The sequence below is a fragment of the Vulpes lagopus genome, chromosome 3, assembly GCF_018345385.1.
Source record: "Vulpes lagopus strain Blue_001 chromosome 3, ASM1834538v1, whole genome shotgun sequence".
Taxonomy (NCBI): Eukaryota; Metazoa; Chordata; class Mammalia; order Carnivora; family Canidae; genus Vulpes; species Vulpes lagopus.
In genome coordinates this window covers 90,393,815-90,421,143 of record NC_054826.1, presented here as the reverse complement: position 1 = coordinate 90,421,143, position 27,329 = coordinate 90,393,815, and the positions used below count along the sequence as shown (strand labels likewise).

Here is a 27,329-nt window from a genome sequence, read left to right as displayed (position 1 = left end):
TTCACAAAAAGTGCATATTCTCAGCTACAAAGAAAATACTCCCAAATAGCAGGTCATATTTACTTCCCACAATGCAATAAAGAGAGAACACTTAAATGTAAACTTAAAATTCTAGTGACTTGGGTATTATAAAATATCCAAAAAATCTGCCAAGAAGGAGTAGGAATGAAACTATATGATAAAAGATTGTAAAGCAAACAGTGAAACGATGAAACTACCAAGACACAGAGATGTTACTAAAGGTCTTCTCAGTGGCAAATTTCCTGTCTTAGTTGCCTTAATTATTAAAGAACAAAAAAGTTAAGATAACACAAGCAATTTACTGACGTTGCTGGAAATGGCAGCAAGTAAGCAAAAAAGGAAAAAACACAGAAAAAGAAGACAAAACCCCAAACATCATAGAATTAAAACTAAAGAAAAGGAACAATGAGTCGCCGTGACAGTGAAAGCTCCCCCTCATCATTCTCTGGTCCACCGTGCAGGCAGAGTGCTACACTGCAAAGCCCAGAGGGACCAAGCTAGTCCATCCAAAGGGGGTAGGCATGTGTGAGACAATAAGGAATGGTGGAGACTGTGGCATTTGCCCTGCCCAGAGGGGACAGCTATTCAAGTCCACCAAATTCTTGCAGTGAAGGATTTCAGGTCTAGTCTTGTTAAATTCTCCATGATTTTAAGAGAAGAAAGAAGTGCATATTTTTAATATGAGATTTTCTGCTCTATAAAATGATGTGTGAGCCCAATAAAACAGAGCTGTAAGCTGTATTTGGCTGGTAAGGCAGCAAGTATGCAACTTCCGATTTAGACTACTTACTTGGGCTCGAATCCACTTTGGTAATTTATATTTTCCAGAAAAATCTCCATTTCATATAGATGTTCAAATGTAGTTTTACAAAATTATATCAAGTATTCTTTTTAAAATCTCCCATATTTTTTCATTCCCAGTTTATTCCAATGGCAGCTCTATTTAATTCTTCATTAAATATGCTATATTTGTCAATTTATTGCATTTTTTCCCCAAGAGTCAACTCTTGGAATTATTCATTAAGTTGAAAAGTTGTGAGTTTTTAATTTTTAGACTCCAAGTGGGTGGGATACTTATTCAAGCTTTTATTAATTTCTGGTTTATTGCATTATAGCCAAAGGTTGTGCCTGTAATGTTTGTCTTCTGGAATCTAGCTAGGTTGTCCTGTGGTGTAATACATAACTAGGTTTTGTTAATGTTCCAGAACTACTCAAAAAAGGAGGATATTCTTCTATTTGGAGCACAAAATTTGTATTACACAGACACACCTACACATACTCACATACACACACATTGAATTCATTCAAATTGTTACTTAGTTTTATCTACTTGATCAGTCTGAAAGGAATGTGTAAAATCTCCAGGACAATTGTTTCTGCCCCTATTTTTAGAATTTCTTTTTTTTTTTTTTTTAATTTTTATTTATTTATGATAGTCACAGAGAGAGAGAGAGAGGCAGAGACACAGGCAGAGGGAGAAGCAGGCTCCATGCACCGGGAGCCCGACGTGGGATTCGATCCTGGGTCTCCAGGATCGCGCCCTGGGCCAAAGGCAGGCGCCAAACCGCTGCGCCACCCAGGGATCCCCTATTTTTAGAATTTCTAAAAGTTTTCCCTGAGATAAAAAATTTTGCAATGAATGTAACATTCTAATAAAAAAGAAAAGAAAAAAAGCCCCAAGTCCTTAGATCATCATGAGTGTTGTTCAGCAAGTATTTCCAGTTCATTCCATCTGGGCACGTAGTTGGATTCTACTTCCCAACACCCCTTGATGTTAGGCACCACTGTAGGAGTTGCTTTAGCCAATGAGAAGGGGAACGAAGTGACCAGAAACTTCAAGCATCACTATGTGGTCCACTGGGTTTCTTTCCCTTGCTACAGCTACCATGGAAACACAGACAGAAGCCTCTGCCAGGACTCCTGAGTGAAGATGACAAAGAGGAAACACCCAGCCCACACAATGGACATATTCCATTAGTGAGAACTTCTATGTTGTTCTCACATGAAGTCATTGATATTTGGGGAAATTATTTATCATAGGGGCACCTGAGTGGCTCAGTGGTTGAGCATCTACCCTTGGCTCAGGTCCTGATCACGGGTCCTGGGATCAAGTCCCACATCAGGCTCCCTGTGGGGAACCTGCTTCTCCTTCTGCCTATGTCTCTGCCTCTCTCTGTGTGTCTCTCATGAATAAATAAGCAAAATCTTTTAAAAACATTATTATGGCAGCATAAATTAGCTTCTCCTTACTGAAACAGATTCTGCCCTCCCTCCCCCCAAAAAACAGGCAATCCACAAAAGGAAAAATCCAATCAACATATGGAAAATACATCATCTCCCTTATGAGGTAAAAAAGAGCAAAATGAGCCACCATTTGTCATCAATAATATTAGAAATGACTTGTTAAATACTACTGGGTACTGGTCAGGGTGTTCTGAGACAGGCCCTCTCACATATTCCCTTTGGTAAACTTGCCTGAGAGAAATGTTATTCAGGTATGAAGGATTGTACACAGGTTCCTATGCTCCACATAATACTCTTGTTCTAGGAATCCAGCCTGGTTCCTGTTTTCATGATACAATGTGTGGTACCAGGAGGAAACAACCTTCCTAAGTGATTTGCTTATCTCTATTCTTTAAGTATAGAAGCACTAACCTTCTTGCCAGTGAAAAATGGGATACTGGTATCCTTGGCATGACCGGCATCATAATTAAATATTATCTGTGGTTTCTTTTGGATAAAACAATTATTGAAAGCAAGGTTCCTGAAGACCCATATAACTCCTATGTTTAACCTTTGCAGTAGCAATGATGACTACAAGGGCTGTGGGATGGATAGCTGCTTCTTAGTGCCCTGGAAAGAAAAAACAACGGGTGCCTGGGTGGCTCAGTCAGTTAAATGTCTACCCTCAGCTCAGGTAATGATCCTGGGGTCCTGGGATCAAGCCCCATGGTGGGCTCCCTGCTCAGAGGGAGGAGTCTGCTTCTCCCTCTCCCTCTGCGTTCCCCCTATCCACTCTCTTTCTCTATTCCTCATATAAATAAATAAAATCTTTTAAAAACAGAAAGAAAAAGAAAGAAAGAACAAACAAACAAGCTCAGGCCTTGAAACTCTCAGCTCTGGTCACAGTCAGAGAACAAGGGTGCTTCCAGGGTGGTCCCCCCAAATAATCATTCACTTCATACAATGTAAGGAGGGCCCCAAGTTGAATTATATGGTCTGCAGACTTATAAGCTGAGGTCACAGACTCCCCAGATCTCTGGTGTAAGATTCAGGGCACTGATTGGAAAGGAGTGGGACCTATGACTTGGAATGGGGACCTCTGGGTGGATTCAGAAAACAGAATGGCCGAGTCTCCCTCTCGTCCTCTCTAGTATCTCCCTGAGGTCAGCCAAGACCAGCTTGAAGACCTGGAAGAAACAGCTGAGGCAGCTTCCTTGAAAGGGGTTGCCTATTTTCAAGATCTACTCCCACCACATTTTTCTGCCTTTATATATATGATTATGATCAAATCAGCACACTCCAGGAGTTTCAAGTCTGCTATGGGAGCATACAGAGAGGTGAGATGCTGTGGACTTCTATCAGTATAACCCCAGGGGACAGGTGTAGCCATGGACTCCAGGATGTTAAAACAAGGGAGAGAGAATATAACGTCGGCTGAGGAGGCTCTTACTGAAATGGGTACTCACACCAGAAATTGTTTTGATTGCATTGGCTTGAGTACCTAGAAGTGATTCCAACAGTTCAGTCTTAGCTGAAACGTGGATTTCAGTGGCCAGCTGTCAGTAAAATTAAGATGGTAGACTTCTCCTGGGTTAACATAGAAGAAGGAATTGCTTAGGGAGATAGGAACATTGCAGTCAATTTTTCACAAACATCCACCACCACTATAGATCCCAAGAAGACCTAAAGAGGATTCCCCTCAGAAAGCAACGAGAACCCGAAAGATATCATCTTCAATCACAGACTCTGTTCTAGGGTCAGGCGTGACTCATACAAGTGTAACCTGAGGAGTGGCTAGAGTTTATCACCCAGCCAAAGGTGACAGTTTGGAGCAATAATTGGCAACCAAAATATTCACATATAGGTTTACAATGCGTAGGTGATGTCATGACTCAAGTTGCTATGTGTTCTGTTCAGTCACTGCTTCAATGCCCTTTTGTCACCCTAAGAGGCCTATACCTACTAAAATCACAAAAAGAGTAATGTATCTACAAGACAGGTGATTAAGATCTTGGATTCAGGGCACCTGGGTGGCTCAGCGGTTGAGCATCTGCCCTAGGCTCAGGGCGTGATCCCAGGGTCCTGGGATGGAGTGCTACATTGGGCTCCCCCCAGGGAGCCTGCTTCTTCCTCTGCCTGCATCTCTGCCCTTCTCTGTGCCTCTCATGAATAAATAAATAAAATCTTAAAAAAAAAGAAAAAAGAGAAAAGATCTTGGATTCATAAGGCTCTTACTAGCAGCGTGTACTAGGCAAATAACTTGAAATCTCTGTAGTTCATTTTTCTCACCTACAAAATGAAAATCATATACTTAGTAGTGATAGCTGATATGAGGACAAAAAAGTTAATAAATAAAGTGCCTAGAACACTGTGAGGCCCATGGTGAGGACACTGCATGTGTTAGGGAGTATTACTGCTCTTCTGGGTTACTGGGGGCCTGGTGAACACTGCATAAGTGTTGGTCATTATTATTACCCCATTAACACTTAGCACAGCCAGATCATAGTAAAGGCAACAACAATCCACTAACGGAGTGAAATATACAATAGTTTTATGCTTATTTATGCTTATTCACAAATGCAAATCGTTTGGACATACCCCTGTAGCCGACCTCCAGCGGCCTTGGGCTTGGTGAATTTCAAATCCCTGCAGGCTGAGTTTCTGGGAGGACACGAGTGTGGGGCTGCGCTCCAGGAACACGGCTGGGGCTGGGTTGGCTTCCTCTGTCTCAAAGTGTGCCCTAGACGAGCACTGCGCAAAACTTCCTGAGTCTCTGAACCACCTAGGGCATTTACCTCTTACTCAGATCTCCTCGCTCAGACAAATATGCACAGGCTTGAGGATTTCTCTGGAGCCTTAGATTTTTCTTTTAGCCAGAGGTCCCCCGGTTACATCGGTGACCGCACCTCTGCCCATAACTTGATGAGACTGTTAGGGGCTGCAGGCTGCTGCGCCCGCCCTGCACTTTCTGATTCGGTCTGTTCCATTTGTTTATTTAAACACGCCCTCCTGGTGTCTTCTGATGTGCACCAGGTTTAAGACCCTCCGCTTTTCCTAAAAAGCCCCAACTGCTTCCACCTCGCACCAGGAGGTACCACTTCATGCAGCCTGTGGGCAAGCATCTCCCCATACACAGAAAAGGAGGGCGCATTCCTGCTCCCCAAAAAGACCCACGCCAGTCCCGGACACGTCTGAATGTGAGGTACGAATGAGCGCATGTCCGAATCAAGCTTGTGCTTTCTGTGTTCTAGGAGCTCAGGAAGGCCAACAGGGAGGTCCCGATCATGACGACTCAGCAAAGGCTATGCCTGTAACAAACACGAGGCCGGGACAGGGAAGACATGGACGTGCAGGCCCACAGCAGGGCCGCGGCTCGCTCTCCCGGGGGACCCGGCCACGATTTTGTGCTCTGCGATCCGGGGGCCTGTCTCAAAGTGAAACCAAAAGTGAATCTTGCCAACCATGGAAATCAGCAAATTCACACACAGTGGCCACCAAATAAATCCTTTTAAAATCAAACTAAACGGAGTCAAATTCACTACCCAGAGAAGGGCTTAAAAACAAACCACAAACCTGTTAAGACACAGGACGTCCTTTGGAAATGGCACATTTGCTGGAATTTCACGAGATTCTGCACCTTTGAGGGGCAGAAAGAAATCCAAGGAGGAAGAAGGCAAGGCCTGCCTTTGTTTCAAAGAGGGACTCCTGGTGGGTAAGTGGGAGCCCGAGGGAAGCTTGCAGGGAGGGAGGCTGGCAATAGCACTTGCCAGGGGGGCCCTAGCAAAGGCCACAAGCTGCTGAGAATGTCTCCTGGTTTCACTGTTTCGGGAAACTATTTGCAAAGCTAGCTGGATTCATTCCAGATGGGCCCAGTGGTGTGGTTGGGGAAACTATTAAAAGTTGGAAAACAGCCAAAAATAGCCATTGGGTCTTGAAGATACCTGGTGAAGGAGGCTGGACGCTCCGAGGGGCGCCCCAGAGCTGCCATGGGAAACACGTAGGTGAGGGGAGGCCCCAGGGAGGCCACGGGGGCCACAGTCCTTTGCGAGCAGCCTTTCTCATCCTGCTTCTACAAAAGATGTCAGCTTCACAGACACTTTTTTTGGCTATTTTGTTAATTCTTCCCACGATGGGACATAACCAGTACTGAGGTGCTCCGGAATAAAGTCCACTCCCCACAAGCCTGATTGACAGGGCTGCAGGCTTCCAGATTCTGGGCTGAGGGAGAGATCCTGGCAAACAGCACCCAGGAAAGGTGAATCCTGACTCTCAACTGCTGTTAGGGCAAAATTCACCTGAGCGGCAGAGGCCGGAAAAGGGGAGAAGAACCCCAAGCACCAGCGGGTGTGCAATTGAGTTAAAAGTTACAAGAAAGAACTTTTGCAGTCAAGAGATGATGAGGAAGCAGCAGGCATAGGGCACACGTTCTGGTTTTCTGTTTATTTAACTGGAAGCAGATCTGCCCATAGAGTGCACATGCGTGTGTGCACACACACGCACAGAGTCCCAGCACTCAAGGCAAACTGGCCACAGGCCAACAGAGCCATCCCAGACCCTCCAGCTGCCTCCCATTGTGTCCTCTGGAAAACCAGCTCTACACACAGACTGCAACTGTCTGGCTCCTGCGGGCTCCATGTCCAGGAAATCCCGCCGAGCTCCCTAATCCAGGGAGGTTACTATTACATGCTCAGCCGGCCAGGCACCCCACTCCCAAGGAACCACCTAATGAAAGCCTCATGTGTCAACTTCGGTTGCACAGACACACTCAGGCTATTCCAGCTGGGCCTCATGCCGAAGATATGACCTCACCGTCGGGCAAACCAATAGGGACCCCAGAAAGAGCAGATCGGTGTGTGGGCCAGACCTGCTCCTAATCACAGCCAGCTGGGATGGATGGAGGCACCACCACCTCTCCCGCTGCCCCTGGACACCAGGGTCTGTGGGCCCGGAGGCACCGTCATCTTACAGCTAAGAATCCCAAGCTCCAGCCCAAACACCCCATTTTAGGGGCAGTACTCCCCTAAAATTTCTGCCATTCCACAAGTTTCATGCCGAAGAATAGCTTAATTCAGTAAGGCCAAATCTCTGTGGAGAACTCCCAGCTACAGAAGCTAGAAAGGAAGGATATAATTAGGACTTTTTTTTTTTTAACAGAAGCTCAAAAGATTCATTAAGAGAAAGACACTGAGACACAGTCCATCCATATCTGGGATGCAGTACCCTAGAAATCCCACTTACCAGCATCATTGACAGAATTCTTAAAAGACACACACTTCAGCCCCAGACTGGGCGTCTCTCACTTAGCAATTTTTACACTTTGGCAATTAATAAACCAGCCGGATAGGCAATTCCTTCTACCTACATCGCAGCTGTCTTCACGTGTTCGGTATTAAATCTTCTGTAGACAACAAAGCCAAACCTCAAAGAAGCTGCACTTCAAAAGTAAAGAAATGTGTTTTCACCTGATGGTATCACCATCAGGTGAAGCAGCCAATGACCTCAACTTTTTTTTTTTTTTTTTTAAACTGGAGGTTTTTGTTAAAGGAACTATGAGAAGTTGTCTACAAGAAAATTGCCAAGTCCTTTTAAGTTCTGGTAAGTTCTGCCTTTGGCATGGGTAGCTGGGTATGATAAGTTGTAAATAAGTTGGTGGAACTTGGAAGCTCTTAAACTGAATCCTATATGGATGAAGCTTTGCCTGAGTCCTGCTGGGTCCCTTGGACACACAAGATCCCCAAGACCTCAGGGATTCAGGAAAGATGTGCAACAACATAAAAACTCCCTGTGAGCTGAAGTCCAATGAGTAAATACACAAAGCACTAGGTTTGACCTTAATGAAGACCCTTCGATTTCATAGGAATAACTCACACACAAAGGACTGACTCGTTTTCATTAAATGTTGCTAATTCTATTTGCTTGTAGTCCATTTGACTAGATTTTGTCATAGGAGTTGTGGGCAGAGAATCAAAAGCACAGAATCTTTGTCCCATAAACAGAAGTATAGATTAAGATTTCTATTCTTTTATTTTTTATTTATTTATTTTTTTTAAAAAAATTTTTATTTATTTATGATAGTCAGAGAGAGAGAGAGAGAGAGAGAGAGAGAGAGAGAGAGGCAGAGACACAGGCAGAGGGAGAAGCAGGCTCCATGCACTGGGAGCCTGATGTGGGATTCGATCCCGGGTCTCCAGGATCGCGCCCTGGGCCAAAGGCAGGCGCCAAACCGCTGCGCCACCCAGGGATCCCAAGATTTCTATTCTTTTAAGGAGGAAACTTTTTCTGGAAATGTGTCTCAGAAATGATGATGGGGGTCAATGGAAAACAGATTTTGCTACACGATATGTGCTTTGCTCCAGCTTTTCAGAAATATCTAAAGCAAGCAGCTAAATATAAAGCAAGGTCAAATCAGGCCTGCAAAGACACCGGTGAGTCACAATCAATCAGTGGTAAAGACAAGGCTGGGGCTGAACACCCCTGATGAAACATCTCTTTCCTGAACCAGAAAATAAATGCCCACAGCTGCACTTGGTGGTTGATGCTGGAGTTCATTCACCATATGGTCACCCTTGTTATCATCCTTCCAGCAATTCCAGCAAGATAACAGGAGAAAGCTGTGTCTTCCAATCAGCTGCAGGCCAAGCAAACATCTCCCTACCATGGTCTCTCCTCCAAGGGACTTCCTGACCCTATGCCCTGCTTCCTGTTTTTCACTTGTATACTTCATGCTCTACCTGAAAGTCTAATGCCCACCACTCTGGACCCCTTAGGCCTGGGATCAAGCTGCTCTTTGGAGGGAGAGAGGGTGTGTTGAAAAAAACAAAAATAAGGGGTTTTTTCTTGGATCTTCAGCCAGGGCAAAATCTAAATGTCAGGAGGGTCACAGCTGATTTGGAGCAGCCTCAAGGTTTTGGAGCAGGAAAGAATCTGAAAGAGGTAATGTGTCACTTTCTAGAATTTTTAAAACACAGTGAAACCCTCTTCCCCAGCAAGGTTGTATACAGAAACCCAGTAAGTAAATCACAGAGCGGAGAAGCTGTTATTATACACATACAATGGCATATGATTTGGCCATAAAAAAAACAAAGTACAAATCCATGCTAGAATAGGGATAAATCTTGCAAACATTATGCTGAGTAAAAGCAGCCAGTCACAAAGGACCACACAGCGTAGGATTCCATTGATATGAAATGTCCAGAGAGACAGATAGTAGATTAGTGGTCGTCTAGGGCTGAGGGGTACAGAGATGAGAGGGGGCAGCTCAAAGGTAGTTTCTTTTTGAAGTGGTGACAGTGCTCTAAAATTGATTATGGTGTTGGGTCCCCAAATCTGTGAATACACTAAAAGCCGATGAATCACACAGTTTAAATGGGTGAGTTTTAGGGGATGTGGATTCTACCTCTGTGAAGCTATTTTAAAAGGGAGGGAGGGCAGATGGAAAGATCTGTCCTGGCTGTTCCGCCGGTCAGCCCTCCTTCCTCACCCTCCTCCCTCGGCGGCCCCAGAACCACCCCTGCAGGCCCCTGGGACTGCATGGAGTGTTGTTTGAAAAACCCCGAGCCAGCCCTCATATGTAAACCAACACATGAAACCAAGCTTTTGGGGCCCAAGTGCAAGACCCTTTAAAACCAAGGTCTCGCCGATGAGCCTGGCTCATCTCAGGGGGCACGCTGTGTACCCCGAGCTCACCGTCCATGTCCAGGCGCTGCATGATGATGGCCAGCTCCACCTCGCTCGGCATGTACCCCAAAGAGCGCATGGCCATTCCCAGCTCCTGCTTGGAGATGAAGCCATTCCCGTCTCGGTCCAGAACCCGAAAGGCCTCTCGAATCTCTAGGGGAAAGCAAAGAAAGTCCGGGGTCACATGGCTTGGTCTTTTGCATTGAATTTATTGGTGATCCTATATTGAACGCTCCTCACTGCTTTACAAATACTAATAGGTCAAAACCCTTTAAGCAGATAAAAGAGTGGCCACAAGAGGAACAAAAGGAAAGAAAGGGGGAGGAAAGGGAAAAAAGGCAGAGCAAAGAGCAAAGGAAATGAGAAATAAGGAAAGGAAGGGAAAGGAAAAAAGAAAACCACCCCTGAGCATCCTAAAACAGCACGGTCAGCGCACAATTTGACAGTGGTCCCAGCGGAGACCCATGTACGCCGAGGACACTTCCTGAGCAGGAGCAAGCAGGTTTCAGCTGTGAGGACAGAGCTGCCCCTTGGGCCCTTCGTCCGCCAGAAAGGAGAACACAGCTCCCCTCCGCAGACTCGTATCTCAGCTCCCTGCTGCTGTTGGAGCTGCGCAGAAGGCTTTTTTAACCTAGTAGGAAGATAGGAGTTACGTATCCTGCTGTTTTTATTTCATCCTCTAATTTACAGCTGTTTTGCGGCTATAAACAACCTCAGATCGATAAGAGTGTCATAAAAGCTCAAAAGGCATCTTTAATCACATTCCAGGCCTGCAGTGGATTTGCCTCTGCTATCAATAAGGCCATTCCACTCGGCAGGGGATCACCCATCCTCTGACCTCAACCTGGGTCGTTCTGCATTCTCCCTCCAGAGCCCCCGAGGCCCGTCAGTTCTAGGTTGGCCGAGCATTTCCTAACACATCACACGGCCGCAAGACACGGCGTGGGGAATTCGAGATCAGAGTCTGAAGATGACAGGTTCATCAATGCTATCTGAGCACCAGATGTGGCTAGCTTTGACTTTTCATCAATAAACCCAGTGCAAGCTCAGGTTGCCAACATTCATCATGCTACTCAACATGTATTGACTGTATGTACCTGAGGAGCAAAGAGTAATTCCCTCAGAGAACCAACAACAATCCGTTGGGCCTCACAGTTCTCCTCCAGAGCCCTACATTCCAGTTGGGAAGGAAGGACAGGAACTCTGGAAACTCATACAAGACACGGGCCCTAACCCATTTACCTACTGCTTCTTGAAATAATCTGTGTCCCAGTAAACACCTTAAACCACTCCCTGACCCAAACAAGCTTTGTCCCTTCCCATTTGATTTCCTGGGGCTGCTGTGACAAATCACTGCAAACGTTGTAACTTAAAACAACAGAAATGTATTCTCTCACAATCTGGAAGCAAAAGTACGAAATCAGGGTCACTGGCCCAAAATCAAGGTGGGGACAGAGCTGTGCTCTCCTAGGGCAAGAATCTGTCCCTTGCCTCTTCCAGCTTTGGTGGCTGCCGGCATTTTGTGGCTTGTGGCCAGGTCATGCCAGTCTCTGCCTTTGTGGCCACATCGCCTTTTCCTCGTTTGTCTGTGATCTTCCTCCCACTTATAAGGACACTTGTGATGGCATTTAGGACCCACCCAGATAATCCTAGATAAGTTCTCCATCTCAGGACCCTCAACATAATACCTGCAAAAGCCTTTTTTTCCAAGGAAATATTTTCAGTTTCCAAGAATGAGGACCTGATATTTCTGGGGCCCAATTTTCAGACTGCTGCAGTATCCCATCCAGGGCTCCCACCCAAAACACCTTGCCTTCCTTTACCTGCCTGAATCCTGTCATCCTTCAAGGCTGAGAGTTAGGGACTGTGCAGTCCACAAAAAATGTCTTTGCCCACCCTGGCCAATGTTCTCTCCCTTTCTGCTACAGTTTGGTGGGTCATTCATTCCTTTCACAGGACATCAGCCTGTCCCATCTAAAGATAACGATGATTTGGTGCAGGAATCACAGTCTTTCTTCATCGGCTTCGTTCCTGTTTGTACTCCCACCCACACTCTGAAGGATGGGTTTGAGTAAGGATCACATATTAGTAGCAAATTTGCTATCAATACTAATTTTGCACGCTGCATGCTTTCTGAGACTAAGTGTGGGCTCCAGCAGACAGAAGACCAGCCTGTGAGCCGGGACCCTAGGCTCCTGGCCAGGCGCATTAGCTAATTAGGTCCACGGCCAAACCCTGAGGCCTCGGATTGTTCATGTGTAAAATGAGCTGGGTTGGCCACGAGGATCCCTACAGTCCTTCCAGACTTTTTCTGGGGATCTGTGGACATTGTTAAAGTGTTTAAGAGAAGAACAGGAAGCCTGTGTTCTCTTTCATACCCTATTAATCTACTGTTCAAACACCCCTCTTTTTTCCATTGAGGATAAAGAAAAAAATTTCAGTCTGGTCCAAATTCTGAATCAAGGGGTTTGTCTGCACTTTCAGGCTTTTCTCACCAATGAAACATGCCCAACACTCCCTAAGGCGGCCATATGTTTTCCTACCAAGTCCCAGGTGGCCCGGAAAGAACTTAGAGCCACTGCTCTGCTTGAGGTCAGGGCACACAGCACTCGAGGACAGTGGGGTGGAGACCACAGCCTCCATGACCGGAACCCAGATGCCGAGGGCAGGAGGATGCAGATGCAGGGTCCCCTCAGGTGGGAGTCAGCCCATAAGGAAGTCAGTCTGGCCCTGCCTGAACCGGGACAGGCTTCTCCCTCCGCCTCCATCTCCCCATCTGAAAAATGGGTGGGGTTAGATCTCCTCCTAGCCTCTATAATAGGAGTTTACTTCGGATCCAGCACATACCATGCAACAGGAGAAAATGTCAGCTGATGACGGGGCCCAACCTGGAGTCAAAGAGGCCAGGGTCCCAGGTGGGCCATCCGGATGGTCAGCTGCATGCTGAGCTCCGCCCCTTAGTCTCCTTTCCAGAGGCACATTTCAGCTCCCCATCCCTCTGACTCAATCCTGAGCTCCCCAGCTGTTACGATCACTCTGACTGGGCGATCCCTTTCTGTCGACCTGGTGACAGGCTCATTCCTGTGATCCCCCTGCATGCCCTACATCCACAAATGAACAAGCCTGTATCCTTACAGTGGATACTCCAGAGGCCTGATCAAGGATCTTCGTGAACTTGGACTGTATGGGCATGCCCCCCAGCCCCCACCTCACTACCTGGGCTACTCCGAGGTCACCTCACCCCTGGGCTGCTGGAAGCAGACAGAGACCATCCCGAAACTGCCCTGCCGTGAAGGTACGTGCTCCGTTAAGGCTTCAAACTCCCATGGTTTGCTGTCTGCGGTAAGTAGTCAGGCCGGCCCTGCTCAAGCCCAAGACAGCACAGCACAGGTACAGATCAACTCAGAGTTCTGTTTTCTGTGGCCCCAGGTAAGTGGGACAAAGCTGTACTTCCCTGTTTGCCCAGAATTTCTGCTCCTGGCTCCCAGGTAGAGTGTGTACGTGTGTGTGCGCATGCACATGCAAACAGAAGCAGACAAAGCCCCCTAATTTCATTTTCTTTCAAAATAACAGATAGAAGGGGTGCCTGGGTGGCTCAGTGGTTGAGCATCCGCCTTTGGCTCAGGGCGTGATTCTGGGGTCCTGGGGGTCAAGTCCCACATCAGGCTTCTTGCAAGAAGCCTGCTTCTTCCTCTGCCTGTGTCCCTGCTTCTCTGTGTCTCTCATGAATAAATAAATAAAATCTTAAAAAAAAAAAAAAAAAAGGCAAAATAACAGATAGGAGGGAAGAAAAAAAAAAAAAGAAAAAAACACTAGAAATCCATAATAGGAGCCTCTGGGGATTTAATTTTTCCAGGGTAGGGAAGCCCAGGCAAATAAGAAGCTTATTAGAAGGAAATGGGTCTTGCAGCCGGAGACATGTGATGTGTGCCTCATTTTATTTTTATTTTTAATAGAACAGGGTGTGAGAAATATGCCCATAAAACCAGCGGAGAGACGGAAGCAGGCCGGATCCCCCTGCCTATGGCTATAGGCAGCCTGCTGGCAAGACGGAGGGGCCCTGGCCCCTCTCCACGTCCTTGGGAAGTGGCGACCACAGATCAGGTTTTAGGAACAACCCAGTAATGTGGTGTGCTTTTCACTGGAATTTATTCTCTCTCTGGGCTACAGTCCCCAGTGCTTCAGAGTTACATAAGCATGCTGTGCTTTTGGTCTTTAAGTCAATTTCATGCTCAGATCGGGCACCAGCAAGGCGGTTCCGTCACCTCCAAGATTCCTCTGCAGGCTGCAGAAGGGGCAACGGCGATGGTGATGAGAGCCTGCCTAGCTGCCATTTTGTGGAGCATGAAAGGAAGCATCGTGAGACACACCTTCTGACAACAGGAGTCCGCACTCTGCATATGGAATCTCCCAGAACCAAAGTCTGAATTCCCACAGGGGTCTGCACCTCTCCTCCCTGGTGTTCTGGAGCCAAGCAAGGCCTGGACTAGAAATCAAAATGCTCTAGGTTCCCAGGAGATCAACTTCTCACTACACCAGCAAGTGTGTTTTCTTAAAACTATCAAAGCCACCACCGGTACCACCTGCATCCCAACACAGGACCTCCTAAGTTCCATGACACTCCCTGGGGATATCGTCAGTTTGGCCGGGAACAGTGCCAGAGGCAGGGCTCTCACATAGAACAGGCTTGTCGGGCAGGCCGCTCAGTAAAGGGCGCATCAGATGAAAACCAGACACCAGACACCAGCCAGAGTCAATATTCTTTGCCTAATGTTCTGGCCTTAAAGAATAGGCTGAAACTCACAGTGCTAATTTGCAAACTCCAATCGGTAATGAGGAACAACAGCCTTTCCTATCTCAACCCCATTAGATGCGGAATCTGTTTAGTCTCTAAAGAGATGTGTCTTTAGGAAGAATGTGGGTTCTAAGCACAAGAAGCAATGGCTCTATTAATGAGCAAGGTGTGTTCTGTTGATACATGTCTTTGAGAAATGGCAGAACTGGAGACATGCAGTTCAGCAAGGCAATTATTGAATACCAACAGAAGTGCACCAGAAAATACAAGATAAGAACCTCCAGATTTTTATTTAGAAGAATTAAGAGGACAGGGACCGAGTCAATGACCAAAGAGATCTAGAAGGACCTCTGCCTTCTCTGTGAAAGACGAATCTTTCGAGATGATTCATATGGCCATTCATTCAATGAAGAGTTGCTGTTCACTTCTTGTATGCCATATGCTGTGCTAGGACAGTTAGGTAGCAAAAGAAACTTTCCAAGCTATGAGAAACTTATATTCCAGTCTGACAAACAGAGAGGTGACAGGATATTCATACCAGAGAATGACAAGAGCAATAATACAAATCTACACAAAACCCCAAGGATGTCCTTCCATTATGAGAGAGACAACTCTGTGAAAGTTAACACCATAATCTCCTGACAGTAAGAGATGAGGGGAAAAAGTGCACCAGGGCAAGACTGCAAAGGGCCTTGGGAGCCGAGCTTTACTCTGCACACTACTGGTTGGCAAATGATGGCCAGTGGCCAAATCTGGCCCACCACCTCCTTTGAAAATAAAGTTTTTTTGGAATGCATCCATGCTTACTCATCTACGCACTGTCTGTGACTCTTGTCTACTGTCTACTGCTTTGGTACTACATGAATAAAATTGAGAAGTTCTGACAGCGATGGTTTGGCCTACAAGGCCTGAAATAGTCATACTTCAGCCTTTTATAGTTAGTTTGTAAACCCTTGCTGTAGGCCATAGGGAGCCCTCAGTGGTTATAAATTAAGAAAGAAAGAGAAGAAAGAAGAAAGAAGAAAAGAAAAGAAAGAAAAGAAAAGAAAAGAGAAAAAAGAAAAGAAAGAAAGAGAGAAAGAACGAAAGAAAGAAAAAAGAAACCAGATTGATTTTTTTTTTTTAAGATTTTATTTATTTATTGAGAGAGAGAGAGAGAACACAAGCAGGAGGAGGAGCAGAGGGAGAGGGACAAGCAGACTCTGTACTGGGCATGGAATGTGACGCTGGGCTCAATCCCATAACACTGAGATTATGACCTCAGACGAAATCAGGAGTTAGACGTTTAACCGACTGAGCTACCCAGGTGCCCCCGGATCAGACTGCTTTTTAAATGGAGGGTTCTAGCATCTGGTTGGCTAAGAGGTGAAAAGCAGAGCCCTCACCTGGAGGCCTCACCGGAGAGTCTATGAGAAGATGAGGAGTCTGAGCTCAGCAACATGGAGCTGCTGGTTGGGGCCATGTGACTTTTCTTTTTCTTTCAGAGAGGAAAGGGAAGGGGCATTCTGACCACACAGCGTACAGGGCACTGAGAGACACCAGGCAGCCAGATGTGGTGAGCATTTGGAAATAAGGGACTACCTATTGCTGACAGGAATGCTAAGTATACAATCAAAATGGAAAATGGGAACAGAATGACCATAATTGCATATAAAATGCTGGTTTAATCCCAGTGTGAGCTTTAGTGTGAGCGAGCTCCAATTTAATTCTACTCAATCAGTCTGCAAATACAACTAATTGGTTTCAATAATTAGGGAACGCAGGGGTGAGGGCTCCAAGGGCCAGGGGGACGGGGCCCCAAGGAGGATCTTTGTGTGGGGGGAGGAGGGATCAGAAGCGTCCCTGCATTGAATAACACTGACTGGGGGACGGCCACCTAGATGGGGCAGGGTGGGGCTCAGCACTGCTCTGTGTAATGCACTTTATGGAGCTGGATTTTTCTTGGTACTGTCTTCAGGGGGCTAAAGGAGCCTCACGGCCAGGTTATTTGCTGTGTGAACCCTGACTGCATCCATCTCAACAAGTGCTCTTTCATTATGCTTCTTCCATAGACTTAGACAGTAATGAATGCTATAGTGGAACACAGGAGAGCCCCAGGATGAGGGGTCCCAGCCCTAGAGGCATTTCTGTATTTCTCTGTTCATTTATCTGTGTAAGTGGAATCATGGTTCACAAAGGAGGCGTAAAGGATATAAGTTTTACTTGAGAAATAAGACGATGCCCAGGAGATAGGAGAGAGAAGTTGAAACAGAAAACACCTAGAAATATACAGGAAGGAGACGTGTTGCCTACTGAATTGTTAGGATTTCAAATCCATGTCTTGCAAGCTTGTTTAGGCAAAGTTTGTTGTTTGAATTTGTTTTGAGTAATTTATTTTGATGAAATTGTTTTGAAGTTGGATATAGGGACCTTCTTCCTCCAACTCTTATACCTGAAGTCGAAAGGACTGTTGCATCCTTGACACCATGGTAATGGCAATGGTGTCCATCACGCGGTGGACTTTTCCATTTTAAAAATCAAGAGGTGTGACTAGTACCTTGAGAGGATTTGGTCTGGGTGAGGCTACCCTTTGCTGCATCTAAGCGGCTCTCCAAAGATCTTGAGACACTTGCTCCTGCCATTGCCAAGCTACTCTTGCTTGGTGGTGGTATTTAAACCATGTAACAGTCTCAGGAAGAGAAGGGACATCTGTTTCTGCCTTGGCAAGTCTTCCCCTCATAGGCAGTGGTACAAGCCATGTAACAGTCCCTGGAATAATAAGCTTCAGAGCAGCCTGCCTTACCTGCCAACACACATACCGTCACCTGCTAGCTACGTGCCCCAGCAGTGAACCACGTAAGCTGGCACCTGATATCCAGCTCTTAGTTAGAAGGCTGACTCTACTGAGAACCAACTCATAGAAGGGTACACCTCCAACTAAATTTGAACTTTATTTCTTTCATCTCCCCCTTTGCCTGAACGATAGCATAATCAATCTGTTACTAGCTTGAAGTATGCTATCTCTTCATTGGCTTATTAGGAGACATTACCCTGTGTGCTATTAGCTTATAAAATATTATTATTATTATTATTATTATTCCCACAGTGAACCCAAATAAATTACTGACAAAAGCAATCTCAGTCTTGAGCATAACTTGTCCCGAACAAAGCAAGGTGAGCCTTAGGAGAACCTGGAAGGAGGCTGAGAATTGTAGTCAATGCGACAAAGAGGGTTTTCCAGCAAGGGCACAGCATGGGCAAGGGGGCATAAGGGATGCATTCTTTGGGTCCAGGTTCCTGGTTACAGGCAAGGCCCCTGTTGGGAGGCACTTGCAAAAGGACAGATATGGCTGGCGGAAGTCACCATCCTCCCAGACAGCATAATTGTCTCTGTGATTTAAGGTTAGCATCCAGAGTGGAGTAGGGCTCCTGTACGTTCCCTGGCGCCAGATCTACCCTGAGTCACTGGTAACCCTGGGAGCAGACAAGGGGCAGTGTTGAAAAACTTTGAAGACTCAACACTGAAAGCTGGTGGGCCAGTGAGGGGCTGCTCATACTGGATATCTCAGGCCTTTTTCATTACCTCATGGCCCAAAGGCACCTCGAATTTAAAAGCAAAGCCAACTGCTTCCCTCTCCAGCATTCAGAAAGAAAAGCATCTTAGTAACTAACTTACTAGGTGGTGAGATTAGACAAAGACTTAGGATCCCAGGACAGGAAAAATAATCATTTCTTTCCTAAAATTGGGTAGCACCAGGCAGCCATAAAGTTGGGGGCATTTCTAAGGGTTAAGGGCAAGGACAGAGCCCCCAAATTTTACACCTGGGCACATAAAGCTGAACTGATGTTAGCATGCCCGGTTGCTTAGTGGATGGGTAATTCCCCAACAGTACAAGAACAAAGCAGATTAGACCAGCTGCTAACAATGAAAGGCCATCCCGGCCAGGGGCACCCCATGTGGGACACAATGTTCCAGGCAGGGTTGGAAGGAAAATCATTAAATTAGATGTGAGTATGTATGAGAGTGAGAATGGCTGGAGGGTCTTCAGACAAAAAGACAGGCTGAGTGGAGAGAGAGGGAGGGAAGTGTTCTGTCTCGAGGGGTTCTGCACCTGGCCTCTGGGGTCCAAACACCAGAGCTGGACCCGCCCAGGAAGGCAACATTTTGCAGGTTACACATTAACGTATGCTTATGAAAAATGTCCCCAAAATGTATAAAGAAAAGAAATAATATAATTCTCCAGTCAGCAATCACCATGTTTAACATATTAGAAAAAAAAAAAACAAACGTATTAGGGCATTTTATTCCAAACTCTTTAGATACAAATATTCTTAATTAAATTTGGATTCTGCACTCTCTAAAGCTTTATATATACTTTTTCCATTTAGCATACAATCATTTTTATCTTCTGTGTTATTAGTCTTTAAAAAATCATTTCTGGGAGCACCTGGGTGGCTCAGTGGTTGAGCGTCTATCTGCCTTTGGCTCAGGGCGTCCTGGAGCCCCGGCATCAAGTCCCACATTGGGCTTCCTACATGGAGCCTGCTTCTCCCTCTGCTTATGTCTCTGCCTCTCTCTCTCTGGGTCGCTCATGAATAAATAAAAATAAAATAAAAAATAAAACATCATTTCTGATGGCTACATCATGTTCCATAATATGCCTATAGCCCAACTGAGTCCCCCAAACTCCTAGTCTGGGACTTTTAGATCACTTCCACTTTTTTTTTTTTTTTTTTTAGATCACTTCCACTTTTAAGCAACACTGCCACAGTAGTCTTTGTAGGGAAATTTGCATGTGTTTTGATGATCCCTCCCTTAAGATAATATCTCAGAATGGAAATCCTAGGTCAAAGGGCAGAAACATTTTTTTTTGGGGGGGGGAATGAAACATTTTAATCTGATGGCAGCCCATAATACTGTACAGGGAGCACTCCCAGTTCCAAGAGGTCCCCTCCAGGTTATAAGGAAGTTCTCAAAAATAACTGAATTTGCAAGAGCCTGGCCCCTCATGGGAGGGAGAGGGAATGGAATGGGCAAACCACTGAGGTCTGCTCCCTGATCACTTGTCACTCATAAATCCAGTTCTGAGCACAGCTCTTGTAATCCACCAGCTCTTCAGGCTGGAACAAGCCAATCTCCTTCTCCGCACTCTCCACAGAATCGCTGCCATGGATAATCTTTCTGCCAACTTGGATGCAAAAGTCCCCACAGATGGTCCCAGGTTTGGAGTCCGCAGGGTTGGTCTCCCCGAGCATCACTCGGCCTGTCTTCACCACATTCAGGCCCTCCCACACTATGGCAACCACGGGCCCTGACTGCATGTACTTCATCAGGCCAGCAAAGAATGGAAGGTCCTTCAGGTCAATATAGTGCTCTTTGAGAAGGTCTTCAGAAGCCTGGATTAATTTCATGGCAATGAGGCAGGATGCCTTTTGCTCGAAACGCTTGATGATCTCTCCCACGAGGTTGCGCTGGACTCCATCAGGCTTGATGGCAATGAAGGTGCATTCACTGCTGGTCATGGTCCTTTCCAGCTGCTACCGCCGCAACTACTTCTGGTGCCGCCCGGGCAGGAACATTTTTAAGGCCCTTCATACATTTTGCCAAGTTGCCCACCAGTATCCATTTCTACTCATGACACTTGTGACACCAACTGGCAGGGGGCGGTCTGGGTTGGGACCGGGGGCAGGGGGTCCCACACCAACTAATTCTCCAACTCCTTGGATACCAAGCCAGTGTCCAGTGATTTCATCCACTTTTGGTACTAGCTACTCACAGTCAGTGCAGACCCTATGGGTTAGGTCCCACAAAACTCTCCTCACCTCAGACACCAGCTGCCAGTGCATCCGCCCATTCTCTGCCTGTCTGGCTATAAAGTCTGGGGTTCCTCCAAACCCACCATGGATTTGATAATTTGCTAGCATGCCTCACAGAACTCAGGAAAGCTCTTCCCTTACACTTACTGGTTTATTTTAAGGGATCCAACTCGGGAACAGTCACATGGAAGAGATGCCCAAGACAAGGAACAGAAGGGGTGCAGGGGGCGTGAAGTGTCCATACCCTTTCTGGGCACAACCCTCCCAGCACCTCCATGTGTTCACCAGCCCCAGAGCTCTCTGGACATTGTCCTCTATGGTTTTTTTTTTAATTTTTATTTATTTATGATAGTCACAGAGAGACAGAGAGAGAGGCAGAGACATAGGCAGAGGGAGAAACAGGCTCCATGCACCGGGAGCCTGATGTGGGATTCGATCCCGGGTCTCCAGGATCGCGCCCTGGGCCAAAGGCAAGCGCCAAACCACTGTGCCACCCAGGGATCCCTGTCCTCTATGGTTTTTATGGCGGTTCCATGACATGAGCATGGCTGAGTACATCACTGGCCACTGATAACAGAACTCAATCTCTAGCCCTCTCCTCTCCCCGGAAGTTGGGGTGGGGCTAAAAGCTCCACCCTCTAATAATACTTTAGTCTTTTTGGCAACCAGCCCCCACCCTGAAACTATCCAAGGACACCAGCCACCGGTCATCTCATTAGCAGAGAAAAGACACTGACCACTGCAGAGGTTCCCAGGGTTTTAGGAGCTCCCACAACCAGGCAAGAAGATCAAATATAATTTCCTATTTTATCACAGTATCACACTCCCCAAAAGGCAGTTATCACCATCCTCCATTTCACACCATTTTTATGCAGAGAATCCCAATCTCCTATGAGATATACCTTTCATCCAGCTATCACTTAGAGAGGAATCCACTCCTCAAGTTCAAGATCCAGATGTTCATAAACAAGGGTGGCAAGGGGAGGAAGACAATTCAGATATCGTCTAGAAAGACCTGCAGGGTAATCACAGACTTTGAGTAAACCTCACACTCAGCCTGGCCCAAAGGAGGCGCCCAGGAACATGCATGTGCATGCGTGTACACACACACACACACACACACACACACACACACACACACTGCCTATACTCAGAGGGGAAGAGGGCTCCCCTGCCAGGAGAAGGAGGGCGGGGGGTGCGGGGAGAGCTGTGCTCCCCACTCCAGACTGGGATGGCGCCTCGGGCAGGGTGCCGGGCAGTTTGTTGCAGGAGGAGCCAGGACATCTCCAGGGCCCAGCAGATGGAACAGCTTCACGGGGACAAGTCTGGTGCCTCTGCACAGAAGGGGACATTTCTCACACAGCAATAAGCACCTTATCAGTGAAAAAGAGGCAAATAGCCTAAAATAGAAAGAAGGCCCCGGATCATTGGGCACATAAGGCAATATTGCAAGCAGCAAATCGAGTGGAATTTATCTGTGTACAACATGCTAATCATTAATACAATTAATTTTTCACTAAGTCATGCTGTTCGTGTGCCATGAACGTTAATATCCTGAGATCAGAGACTAATTAACATCTGAGAAAACAAAATCATTTTGTGGATTTAGCATCAATGTGGAAGCCAGAAGAATAAGATCCAAGTTCCAGAAATAAACCAGAAGCAACCTGAGTGGAGAAAAGGAGACGACCTCTCAGGAGTGCCCCGCGCCCCCTCCCCTCCCCTCCCCTCCCCAAGGGTCTCAGGAATTCTCTTGAGAAGGGAAATATCTGTTCAGCTCACTTCAATCCAACACATATTTCTTGGGCACCCTCTGTGTGTCAGGCACTGTCCTAGATGCTGAAGACCATGTCTTGGGAAACCAAAGTAGAAGAGTGGAGAGGCCACCCAACTGGGAAGAGGAGGCATCCACATGGAGCCAAAGGGAAGGGGCGGGAGGGCACCTTAGTGGCTGGAAGTTGGACTTTCTTGGACTCCTGCAGGCTATCATTCTCAACACCGAGTCCTTCTCCTAACTTCTGTCATCTCTCCTAGGCTGGAAAACAGAACATAACTTTACAACAGGAGGCCAACCAGTAAGCCCAAAAAAATGTGAGGGACTCTTACTGCTGTTGTTTTTTAATGAGAAAAGGATTATTTTTAAAGGCAGTACAGCTTTGTTTTCATTGTGTCGGTTCACGGAGAGAGAGAAGACTCTGGACAGCCCGGTACACGGGACTCAAGAAAAGCCAGGAAGGAGGCCAGGGTTGAACAGGAGATGGGCTCTTCTGGATGCACAACTCGGTAAAGGGGAGCTCTCAGGAGCCCAGCACACCTCTCCAGCCTGAAATGACAAGGAAGGGAAGAGAATGCCATGGGCTCCCCCAGAGCAAAAGCTCTACAAAACTATCACACTTGGTTATGAAAACTGATGCCTCATATCCACTCCCTTGCCAGGGAAAGCCAGCAGAGCACACAGTCTTTTTATTCCAACCCACAGTATGAGACGCACTGCACATCATGACAGATGCATAATGTCGCTGTAGTACTTGCAGAAGGTGTGTGTGTGTGTGTGTGTGTGTGTGTGTGTGTGTACCAGGTTGAACCATGTAAAATTGCTTTTGTATAGGTAACAAATGATCAACTCCCAGCAATCTCTTCTGGTTCCAACCACTGTGTCACAGCTAACATTGATCACCTGCTCAGTATGTACCAGGCACTGGTCTAAGCACTCTTGAAATATTAGCTCATTTATTCCTCATGACACCTCACGAGGCAGGTTGTGTCATTATCCTTCACCCGAGGCCACGTGGTTGTGTCAGGGCAGTGATCTGAACCCAGGTCTTCCAGCCCCAGAGTCTGCACCTCAAAGCTTCATTTTCTACCTCTTTGAACGCACACTTCCTGAAATAGCACACACCCTTTCAGTGTGGGACATGCTCTGGTGCTTTCTATTCTATTTCTTTCTTCTTTTTGACGCACACCCCAGGTCACTAAATGGATCTCACTATGCACAGATGGTTCAGGACCCATATTCGGAGAAGCCCTGACCTGTGCCATGTCTTGGCTTCCCCAGGACAGCCACTGTCTCATTATTATTCTCTGGCACTAAGCACATCACCACATCAGACTCCCCCCTAGCAGCCTCCCGAGCTGGTCCTAGACTCTCCCTGTTGCCCCTGAATTGATGTCCATGTCCAGCACGGCTCCAGTATTGGGATTGTCTTGTTTCCCGCTTCTCCACCGAGCAATCCCTGTGCTTGCTGCTTCAAGAAAGGCAGCCAAGTGGGGTGCCAGGGGGCTCAGCAGTTGAGCATCTGACTTCAGCTCAGGTCATGATCCCAGAGTCCGGGGATTGAGTCCTCCACCGGCTCCCCACAGGGAGTCTGCTTCTCCCTCTGCCTATGTCTCTAGCTCTCTCTCTCTGTGTCTCTCATGAATAAATAAATAAAATCTTTACCAAAAAAAAAAAAAGGAAGGAAGGAAGGAAAAGAAGAAAGAAAGAAAAAGAAAGAAAGAAAGAAAGAGAGAGAGAGAGAGAGAGAGAGAAAGAGAGAGAGAAAGGGAAAGGAAAGGAAAGGAAAAAGAGCAGCAGCCAGGTGAAATGGAGACGACATGAGCCCAAGCTCCCCTAGTGAAGGCAAAGCACAGGTGCAGGAGGTGTGGTCCGACACACAGCCATTCGGGGTAGGGCCATAGGGCAGCTCACTCCCACAGCTCCCCGAGTTCCCACACAGCAGTCTTCCCATCAGCTCCTGGCCACATCACTTCCTACTGCATTCAGCTGTCCTGATCACTGATAAAGGGCCTGGATACGAAAGAAATTGCTCTCCACTGCAGGCTGCATAAATATCCCATTATCGATAGGAAGCAATTTATTTGCTTAAAATTGCCAACTCTCTCATTTTGTTTTAACATGCTGGTTCTCTATCAAAATGAGTCTGCACCTCTGAAAAGACTATTTTCAAAGCCTCACAATGGCTCCAGTGTGAGAAATAACACCAAAATCAGCTGAGGCAAACTGACCTCAGCCAGCCCTCCAGTAAGATAAGGGCAGCTCAGAAGAGGTGGGGGGGGTGGGTGGAGGGTGGGATTGCTTGAGGAATTCTATTCAGAAACTGAATCCTAAGTGAGTCATAAGAGAGTAAGCCAACTATTCCAGAAATACAAGTGCACGCACGTGCACACACACACACACACACACACACACACCATTCCTGATCACCCCTGAAGAACCTGCGAACCCGTTGGGAGGAAGCCGAGGTGCCACACATGTCCACGTGGACTTCTGGATCACTGAGGTAAACAGCATGATGAAGGCAACATTTCTACCCATGGAGAAAAAGATGGAAGACTTAATTTACAGGGCTGCACTAATCAGTTGAGAACTTGGAACATATTAAGTTACGACTGTACATTACACATCTATCCAAATCTAGTTCTGAAATTTAAAAATGAAGGGAATTAAAATTATAAATTGGACAACAAAAGAAGGCCAAGTGACCTGGGTGCGGTAGAGTGAGTGAGGGGGGAAAAGAAGGAGGTGGTGACAGGGGAGAGACAAGGGTGGGAAGGCAGATGGGGTAGGGCTTTGTAGGCCACCGTCAGCACTTTGGGCTTTACTCTGAGATGGGAGCCACGGCAGATTGCTGAGCAAATGAATGCCATGGTCTCATTTGTGTGTTAAAAGGATGCCTCTGCCCAAGGAAGACATACGGATGGCCAACATGCACATAAAAAGGTGCTTAACATCACCAATCACCAAGAAAATGCAAATCAAAACCACAATGAGGTGTCACCTCCCACCTGTCAGAATGGCTATTATCATCACCAACACACAAAATAACAAGTGTTGGCGAGGCTGTGGAGTAAAGGAAGCCCCTGCGCACTGTGGGCGGGAGTGTAAATTGGTGAAGCCACTGTGGAAAACAGCATGGAGGTTCCTCAATAAATTAAAAATAGAACTACCATATGATCCAGCAATCCCATTTCTGGGTATTTATCCAAAGAAAATGAAAACACTGACTCAAAAAGATATATGCCCCTCATGTTCACTGCAGCGTTATGCACACCAGCCAAGACACAGAAGCAAGCTAAGTGTCCCATGTATGAGTGAATGGATAACAAAGATGTGGGGTGTACATATGCAATGGAATATTACGCAGCCATAAAAAAGAACGGAATCTTGCCATGTGCAATGACTTAGATGGAGCTTGAGGGCCTTATGCTAAGTGAAGCAAGTCACATAAAGACAAATAACATGTAATTTCACTTTGTTTTGGAATTCAAAAACAAAACTGGAACTCACAGTGACAGAGAACAGACTGGTGGTTGCCAGAGGTGGGAAGAGTGGCAAGGTGAACAAGATAAGTGACAGTGGCCGAAGGTACAAACTTCCAGCGGCACCTGGGTGGCTCAGTCGGGTAAGCGGCGACGCTTGATTTCAGCTCAGGTCATGATCTCAGGGTCCTGGGATCGAGCCCCACGTCAGGCTTTGAGATCAGTGAGGGGGCTGCTTGAGGATTTCTCTCTCCCTCTGACCCTCCCCCTACTCTCCACTCTCTCTCTCTCAAATAAATAAATCTTTTTAAAAATGTTTAAAAAATGGTGCAAACTTCCATTTATAAAATAAATGGCATAGGGATGCAACATAGAGCATGACCACAGTTAATAACATTGTATTCACGTCTGAAAGTTGCTAGAGTGTAGATCTTTAAAGCAAGAAAATAAATTTTGTGACTATGTGTTGTGATGGATATTAACTAGACTACTGTGATCATCTTGCAATATACACAAATGTGAATCATTATGTCATACATCTGAAGCTAATATAATTTTTTAAAGTATTTTTTAAAATAATTTATTTATACATTCATGAGAGAGACCTAGAGAGGGAGAGAGATAGAGAGGCAGAGGGACAAGCAGGCTCCATGCAGGGAGCCTGATGTGGGACTCGATCCGTGGTCTCCAGGATCACGCCCTGGGCCAAAGGCAGAGCCTCAACCACTGAGTCCCCCAGGCATCCCTGAAACTAATATAATCTTATATGTCAATTATACCTCAATTAAAAAAAAAAAGATGCCTCTAGCTGCTGCATGAACACACTCTAGAGAATCGCAGAGAAGCACAGAGGCAGGTGCCAAGGTCCTGGTGAGAGAAGGATACAAGAGATGAGGGAGGAGTGATCAGGTTATGGATGGTTTTAAAGGTAAAGCCAGCAGAATACCCTGAAAAGTAAGGTATGGGATGTGAGAGAAGGAAGGGAGGCAGGAGAGCTGCAAGGTTTCTGGCTACAGCACCTGGAAGGTCAGCAGGATTTGTTTGATGATGTGCCCAGAGCTGTGGAGGATATAAGGTAAAGAGCAAGTCTCCCGTGCGCTGGCAGCCACATAAACTGGCATAGTCTCTGGGCAGGGCAATCAGGGCAGTAATTACAAAAGTCTTAAAAATCTGGACCTGTTTGAATCCTGATGAGATCGAATATGATATGGATACTTTTGAGATAATCATACTAGAGAAGTATGCTGATTTAAGTTCGAGAGACACACCGATGTGATTATGGATGAAATGATACGATGTCTGCGCTTTGCTTTAAAATACTCCAGGACAAAAATGCTTGGGGGCAGAGGCGATAGATGAAATAGAATAAGTAAAATGTTAAAAGTCACTGAAGCACGGTGATGGCTACTCAAAGGTCTATACCATCCTCTCTTTTTCAGTATGTTTGACTATTTCCATAATAAAGATATTTTAAGGCATTTATACCTTTAGGCACAGCAATTTCCTTTATAGGAAAATATCCTAAAAGAGGTGTGTACAAAGATTCATCCACAAAGAG

The 27,329-nt window shown here is 46.3% G+C and overlaps 2 protein-coding genes across 3 annotated transcripts in view; both read right to left on the bottom strand.

The window, feature by feature from the left end:
- The window catches only part of CALN1 (calneuron 1), a 521,841-nt gene that overhangs the window by 238,418 nt on the left and 256,094 nt on the right, over positions 1-27,329 (bottom strand). For both annotated transcript variants that reach the window (XM_041750714.1, XM_041750713.1), the window contains one exon: positions 9,931-10,074. In XM_041750714.1, the coding sequence (XP_041606648.1) occupies positions 9,931-10,074 (144 nt within the window). The remainder of the gene's footprint in view (positions 1-9,930; positions 10,075-27,329) is intronic.
- Positions 19,763-20,227, bottom strand: LOC121488266 (nucleoside diphosphate kinase A-like). The gene has a single exon (XM_041750715.1). The coding sequence runs from the start codon at positions 20,216-20,218 to the stop codon at positions 19,763-19,765; it is 456 nt and encodes a 151-aa protein (XP_041606649.1). The 5' UTR covers positions 20,219-20,227.

Coding starts and splice junctions, on each gene's coding strand:
- LOC121488266 (XM_041750715.1), bottom strand. CDS start 20,218: ATGACCAGCAGTGAATGCACCTTCATTGCCATCAAGCCTGATGGAGTC.